Source organism: Chaetodon trifascialis, chromosome 15 (assembly GCF_039877785.1).
Source record: "Chaetodon trifascialis isolate fChaTrf1 chromosome 15, fChaTrf1.hap1, whole genome shotgun sequence".
NCBI lineage: Eukaryota > Metazoa > Chordata > Actinopteri > Chaetodontiformes > Chaetodontidae > Chaetodon > Chaetodon trifascialis.
Genome location: NC_092070.1, coordinates 17,145,805 through 17,153,410, shown reverse-complemented (window position 1 = coordinate 17,153,410; position 7,606 = coordinate 17,145,805). Strand labels below are relative to the sequence as shown.

At 41.9% G+C, this 7,606-nt stretch overlaps 2 protein-coding genes across 6 annotated transcripts in view; both read left to right on the top strand.

Annotated features, from left to right (window-relative positions):
* The first annotated feature begins 996 nt into the window (after positions 1–996).
* LOC139343508 (charged multivesicular body protein 6-like) lies at positions 997–5,976 on the top strand. Its single transcript, XM_070981207.1, has 8 exons — positions 997–1,231; positions 1,467–1,576; positions 1,948–2,035; positions 2,348–2,434; positions 2,804–2,869; positions 3,581–3,661; positions 5,471–5,546; positions 5,663–5,976. Exons 1-8 carry the CDS (start codon positions 1,166–1,168, stop codon positions 5,710–5,712), a joined length of 624 nt encoding a protein of 207 aa, XP_070837308.1. The 5' UTR covers positions 997–1,165; the 3' UTR covers positions 5,713–5,976.
* A 1,156-nt stretch (positions 5,977–7,132) lies between these two features.
* The window catches only part of baiap2a (BAR/IMD domain containing adaptor protein 2a), a 51,334-nt gene continuing 50,860 nt past the window's right edge, over positions 7,133–7,606 (top strand). For 4 of the 5 annotated variants that reach the window (XM_070981353.1, XM_070981356.1, XM_070981352.1 and 1 more), the window contains exon 1: positions 7,251–7,459. In XM_070981353.1, coding sequence (XP_070837454.1) covers positions 7,388–7,459 — 72 coding nt within the window. In that variant the 5' untranslated portion in view covers positions 7,251–7,387. Of the gene's footprint in view, positions 7,460–7,606 lie in introns of all 5 variants that reach the window. The other variant, XM_070981354.1, reaches the window with a different exon arrangement.

The window sequence follows — 7,606 nt, the reverse complement described above, 5'->3', positions numbered from 1 at the left end:
GAAATATCCTCAGCCAGTACCATAAATCTAAAAGCTGCAAAAAATGTGTCTATGCACCATTGAACATCTTACAAATAACTTTAAGAGAGATGTTAGCAGTAATGGCTCTCACAGGGAGCGGGCTGGGCTATGTTTCTGTCACAAAACTAACTTAATACCAGGCTAAATAACAGCTTCATCTATGGTTGAAAGCCCTGGTGCCCCCATGGTGAGAAAAGGCTGCAAAAGTGCCCTCTTGGATGCCTCTATGGTAGATAAAACATGATAAAATGCCCTGTACGGTGGCCCAGATTGCAATAAAACTTGATGAAGCGTCCTCTTGGAGGGTGCCCTTCCAGTGGAGAAAATGTGATGCAGTGCCTTATGGGCTGCCTACAAGGTAGAAAATTAGGCCTGAAGTTGCCCTCTGCGCGCCTCTAAATTGTTAAATAGTTAACAGTTTTTGTTACAGTGGTGCAATGTTTTATTTTTTTGCTGCTACCCCTCAAACTGTCACTGATTTGCACAAAACTGCCTACTACAATCTCATAAATCTCATAATTGATATCTGTTCACCATGAGCTCTTTTCAAGCTGTTGGAGTCTTGCTAAGATATTTACACTTAAGCGAAACTATGGTAAACTTGAAACTTTATGTTGTAATGTATGTAAACGAATATGTCCAGCTGTAGTTATGCCATGGTCCTGTGCTCATGTTCAGCTCAGGTGAGTCATTTTCAATAGAGTTTGTAGTGATCGCTGTCCAAGGTGCTGATCCTGGATCCCCCGGGGAGTCCGGAGCTGTCCGCGCACTTAGCTCGGCGATCATGCTGACAGCCGGGTACTATTTATACGGTCCTATGTCAAAACTCATTTATCTGTCAGGATTTTCTTTTTAATTGGTCACTAACTCTAGGCTTGTTTGTGGCGCTGATTTAAAATTGACATATCATTGCTGCTCTATCGGCACTTTGTAACTGAGAAAATACTGGCAAAGTCAAGCACTAACAGATGGATTGACTGTCCTGCCTCGCTTGCCGTAGGAAACACGGAAAAACTGTGGACATGGTGGTAGTCGGTTAGCCTGCTAGCCATATTAGGCTGTTTATTAGCATGGCAAAATGTTCGGTAAACAGTGATATTTTGTCTTTTGACGAAGACAGATGTGGAGGGGATGTGGCTAAATAATGGGCAACGTTTTTGGGAGAAAGAGTCGACCTTCTCGTGTAACGGAACAAGACAAAGCCATTTTGGTGAGCTGATAGCGGTTGTATTAGCAGATTAGTCCCGTTACATGAATGCAAAGCAGGCGTTAGCTAGCTAACTGCACTGTGCGGTGGCCACTGAGGCTGCATGGATTAATGTTAGCATGTTATAGCATTCACTGTTCACTTGTATTCATTTGTATTTATTCATTCATTTCAATTGGTGTGTATATGGTATATTGTTCCTTTTCAAAATATATCTGACTTTGTGCTTTTGTTCCAGCAATTGAAGCAGCAGAGAGATAAGCTGAAGCAGTACCAAAAGAGAATCACTTTACAACTGGAGAAAGAGCGACTTCTGGCAAAGCAGCTGTTAAAAGATGGCAGGAAGCAGTAAGCATAAAACAGCTAGTTTAGCCTTCTCTGTTCAGATCTGACACACATCTGTCTCGTAGTCACACCACAATGAAGGCAGGCTACAGTAAAAAAGGCAAATGTTGTTATTAATTAAAAATGATAAACCAAAGCGCAGCTTTAAAACCTTTACTAGTAGAAAATACTGTATTTATTCATGTGTAATGGTGATTAGAATCACGGTAGGTATACATGCACTACTGTACACAAAATGCCTGTTGACACTTTTGAAATCTCCTGAGTTGCAGACCTCCCAACAGGCTCGATGGCATGATTGCGTGTCCTTTATTCTCAGAAAAACACACTCTTTGCTCTATTACATTTACCCTTTTTTTCCCCTGTTATTTCAGGAAAGCACTGCTGCTTCTTAAGAAAAAACGATATCAGGATCAGCTTCTAGACAAGACTGAAAATCAGATATCAAACCTAGAGCGCATGGTAAGTTTCATGAGATTACTCTGTTTGATGCCATAGCTCATGGGGTTCAATGTGATATGATGTATTAAATTAGGAAGCATGCTGCTGTAGAGAATGATAGATGTAGTTTTTTATGTGGCTGACTCATATTCAGTGTAGTTTCAACACTGTTGGTGTTGAAATGCTACTGTATAACATAATGACATAACAAAGTCAGTGTGACAGAATTAATGCAGCAAAATGTTTCCGATCATATAGAAATATTTGCAGCTTGGTTGTTTCTGTTTGCCCTTTTTGCTTGTAGTTTTTTTACATGCTAATATTTCTCGACAGGTTCAAGATATCGAGTTCATGCAGATTGAGATGAAAGTCGTCGAGGGGCTCAAAGTTGGCAATGATTGTCTGAAGAGTATGCACGAGGTAGATATGTTTTACGTGTTTTGAAATTTAGCATTCGTGTGATAATGACAGCCCCTTAAGCTGCAGATATGTGAGTGTGTACTTATACCATGTCAGAAATTCCACTGATAAGCACACTTTGTTTAATGTGATCCTTGGGTGAGGATTGAGCAGCAGACAAAGCGTGTGGTGTGTGTGTTAGCATAGCTGGTGCACATTGTTTGAAGATTAAAGGATTAGAAAGGAAAGCCTTGACTACAGCGGTATGACTGCTGCACATCCTTGGATACAGTGCACAAATCTCGCTCAGAAAAAAAAAAAAAACAGCCAGAATATGCGCAAAAACACTTTTCTTCTGTAACATGGGCGTCCTTTTCTTGCTCATGGCAGATCATGTCCATTGAAGATGTGGAGCGAATCCTGGATGAGACCCAGGAGTCAATTGAATATCAAAGGGTAAATGTCTGCTTGATGTCATTCATGTTCACCTGTGCAGAGCTATTTCTGCTTTCCTACTTTACTTTCTTTAATTGTTTATTAAAACCTGTATTGTATATGTTTATATTAGGCATCCTTCACTTATGTACAATTTTGAGGTGCTTGCACTTTACTTGAGTATTTCCATTTTATGCTACATTATACTTGTACTCTACTACATCTCAGAGAGAAATAGTTTACCTTTCACTGTACTACATTTGTTTGATAGCTTTTCTTACTTTTTAGATTCAAATTTTCTAAGTCAAATGTGATAAAAATACAATGCGTCTTTATCGATTAAACTCCTGACATCATAGAGATGAGTGGAAATTAGCTCCACTTTGAGTACTTTTATTACGTGGAGCTCATTTAGCTGATAATGCTTCTGTGCTTTTACTTTGGTAAGCTTTCAAATTCAGGACTTTTGCTTGTAACCGAGTATTTTCCATTGTGGTAGTTCTGCTTAAGTTAAAGGATCTGTATACTTCTTCCACCCCTGAGCTTAATATCAACCAAGTTCGCCAAAATTGCTCTACTGTTTTTGATCAAATTTGAATAATGAAACTGTATTTGACGAGTAGCTCCTTTACATTAATAAGTCATCCGTAGATAACTGTCCATTTGCGCTAAGTCAGTGAAAAAACTGAGCTGTCACTCTGCTGTCAGCTAACACATTTTTTGCTCCGGCAGCAAATAGATGAAATGCTGGCTGGAGCCCTGACGCAGGAGGACGAGGACGCTGTTTTAGCGGAGCTGGAAGCTATCACTCAGGTCGGTGTTGAGCTGCATGTTTGACCTTTATTAATACAGAGGATGTCTGCTGAGCACGCATACTCACTACTGTAACACAGCACTTCACATTTATAGCATATTTACATACACGCTGAGGCTTTATGTAACCACAGTTAGTGCTGTGGTTAAAACTGATCCAGAGTCGAGTCGAGTGGGGATTTCACAGCAGAAATGCGTGTTGGTATTTTGACCTCAGATTTGTTCAAAGTCTGTCTGCTGAGAAGAGGAATAATTCCAGTAATATTCGGAGCATTTTGAAGGAAGCCACAATATCATTATTCATATCTAATAATAGGGCGTATAATTGAAACAGTCATAATAATTAAATCATCAGCTGATTTCTTTCTTCTGTTGTGATCTAGTTATTATTCCAAATGACACACACACGAACAAATATGTTTCACTCTTGAACACAGACACAAATTCTACACCGAACCAAAATATAAAAGCAAGACTTTAGTTTTCACTCCCGTTTTTCATGTGTTGACTTAAAAAAATGAGTAGGAAAGAGTTTTTGGAGCTTATGTCTCTCAAATTTTGCTCACGAATGTGTTTAAATCTGTGTTAGTGAGCCAAGAGAATCCATCCGCCTGGTTGGTTTGGCATATCTCGATGCCGTTTAAACAGCATGATTATTGCACAGGTGTGCCTGGGGCTGGCCACATAACAGGCCGCTCTGAAATGTGCAGCTTTATCACACAACACAATGCCACAGATGTCATAAAGGACGTGCAGCTGGTGTGCTGACTGCGGGAATGTCCATCAGAGCTGTTGCCTGTGAAATGAATGTTCATTGCACTACCGTAAGCCGCCTCCAGTGTTGTTTCTGAGAATTTGGCAGTGCACCCCCCGCCTCACAACGGCAAATAGTGTAACCACGCCAGCCCCGCACCTCCACATCCGGCTTTTTCACCTGCGTCTTCTGAGAGCAGCCGCGCAGACAGCTGGTCTTTGCAAAACCAAATAATTTCTGCATAAGCTGTCAGAAACCGCGTCAGGGAAGCTTGTCGTCCACCGGGATCTTGACCTGACTGCGGTTTGTCTTCGTATCCAACTTGACTGGGAAGATGCTCGCCTTCGATGGCGCCTGGTGAAGTGTCCTCTTCACGGATGAATCACTGTCTTCACTGTACCAGACAGATGTCAGATAGTGTGTGCGGTGTCGTGCAGATGAGCGCTCTGCTAATATCGGGGTTGTGAACAGAGTGCGCCCTGGTCAGGGTGGGGTTGTATTGACAGGCATGAGCTACGGATAACAAACATAAGGGCATTTCATTGATAGCACTCCGTCATCACCTCATAATGGAGCATGATCATGCATGCCGATGTTGCAAGGGTCTGTACGCAATCCCTGCAAACTGAAAACATCCCAGTTCTCGCATGGCCTCCATGCTCGGCAGACACGCCGACCATTGAGCATGTTTGGGATGCTCTGGATCGGCGTGTACGACAGCGTGTTGCAGTTCCTGCCACAATCCAGCGACTTCGCACAGCCACTGAAGACAAGTGGCCCAACATCCCACAGGCCACCAACAACCTGCTCAGCTCAGTGTGAGTGGTGTCGCACTGTGTGAGGCAAAAAGGGAGCAAGCCATGCAGTGTTCACTTAAACAGTTAATTTACAAATGTTTTGGTTGGACCACAATGAAGCCTAAGCACCTTTAGTGGTATCTCATGATTATTCCCTGAATCCTGAAGCTTGCATTTCCAAAATCTAAGTGTGAAAAGCTTTTCGAGTGACTGTATAACCTTTCTTGTATCGCCCCTCTGTCCCTTCTCCTGAAACAGGGAGAAGATGTAGCACTTCCAGAAGTCCCCACTGAGCCAATACCAGAGGTCTCAGATGCAGCTAAAGCTGAACCGGGTACAGCTTTTTTGTTTTGTTTTGTTTTTATATCACCTCACTGGATTTTCCTTACACATTTGGTATATTTGCTATTGATGCCAGACTGATCATATTTGCTTTGCTTTCATTTCTAGAGAGGAGAGAAGCAAGGAACAAGCCAGCCAGAGAGATGTTGGCAGCCTAACAGACCGATTCCGCTCATTTCAGTATTTCATTTTTAATTGTTAGTCGGTGAAGGTGGGACCTGCAGACATCAGTGCACCTTCACTCATTTTTACTGGATAAGCACTGTGTCGGTCCGTGGTTCACCGACCACCTGAAGTATCTTCATATAGGAAGTGAAATGTTCTGTGTCTGACTCGGCGTAACAGAATGAAAGGACTAATTTTTAGATGTTTTACACATGAATTTCAGTTGTTTTCCATAGTAAATTGAGCTGTGGCAGCAATATGTTTCCTTGGCTTTTCTTTCAGTTAACAGTTTCTGTGACTCTTGTCATGGAGTGTCAGTATTTTGCTCATGTTTCCTGTTTGTGTATCATGCTTACTCCAGAAGGGGGCACTCTTTGCTTCTTTTTTTTTTTACTCTTTGACTCAACAGTACACAAAAAGGGTGTCTTCATTCACAACCCATCAGTAAAGTGTGTGTGTGTGTGTGTGTGTGTGTGTGTGTGTGTGTGTGTGTGTGTGTGTGTGTGTGTGTGTGTGTGTGTGTGTGTGTTATTGTCACAAAGTAGAAAGCTCATGTTGCTGATATGTGGGAGATGTTTAGACAAGAAAGCCAATATAATATTTACAGTCCAACATTAAGTGGGCTCTAGACTCTAATTAACATGTACAATGAAAGCTAGCACAAATTATCCACTGGGAGAAAAACATCACCTATGTTATTAGTGAAAACAGTCAGAGTATGACTTGCTGACAGCCCTGCACGACGTAGTTATATACATAAAATGTTCTTTTGTAAGCAGAAAGAAGAGAAACATGGCAACAACTGGATTGCACATCATCCTTTAGGTGAATCGTGACAGCAGCAGGCTGCACAAAGGCTTTTGAGCACATGATAACACGCATTAGTGTTATGCGTGTTATCACTAATGCGTGCCAACATAACCAGGCAAATATATAACGACCAGTTTTTTTTTCCTCTAGGGTGAGAACAGCATTTGAATATTAGACTTATTTGTAGAGAAACAAACGCGTCTCCGTATGTTACAGGAGTTCTGCAGCTCAATTGGTACAGAAATATGGGGGGCGGGCAATAAAGCTGTACTTTGACAAGATGGTGCCGCGTTATAATGCTGTGGGAATTTTTGGTTTCATGTTTTCAGCGCGCATGTGGTGAAAAACACTAGTATAGAAACCATAGGGATTTTGTTACATGCTGCTGGCTGTTTAATAGTGTGCCTTTTGTTAGCCTCTATTACCTCTATTTTAAGTAAATAAATAGATAAATGAATGCTGTAGTAATTTAGTTTGTAACATTTCGCCATCAATTATATCTCTGAATTTCTCCTATCCAGCCCACCATTGGTGCGCCGTCCTTTTTCTATTCATAAGCACGTGATATTTTATAAGTAAGCGATGTGATCTTTTTGATGGTTCACTTTATTTCTGAACCCTTGTGAGGCGCGTCTGAGATGCCGAGAAAACCAAGCCGTGGAGGAGTCCGTGAAGGTAGCAGCGGGCTGTCAGCTGTGAGAGGGAAGGTGTGTTTAGTTGAAGTGGGGTTTCGGCAGCGCAGCATCGCCTTGCTCTCTCACGGGCGCGTTCCTTCGCCTTTTGTTTGATCAAACTCGCGTATCTCCTCCGTTTTACCCTCCTTTTCCGCGGATACACGTTTCAAGGAAAAAACCGTTTATGGTCCTGGCTGAAGATTTCACGATGTCTCGCACCGACGAGGTTCACCGCTTGACGGAAAATGTCTATAAGGTAAGGTTCAACTATTGAATAAAGTTTTTCAGACGTGCATGGTGATATCATTTGAGGTGTCAGGCACACGGTGTGATTCCACCGTGAAGCAGGCTTTATTAAATATTGCTCAAGACGCATTGAGAGTCTTGTGGGGGTTTTTTTTTT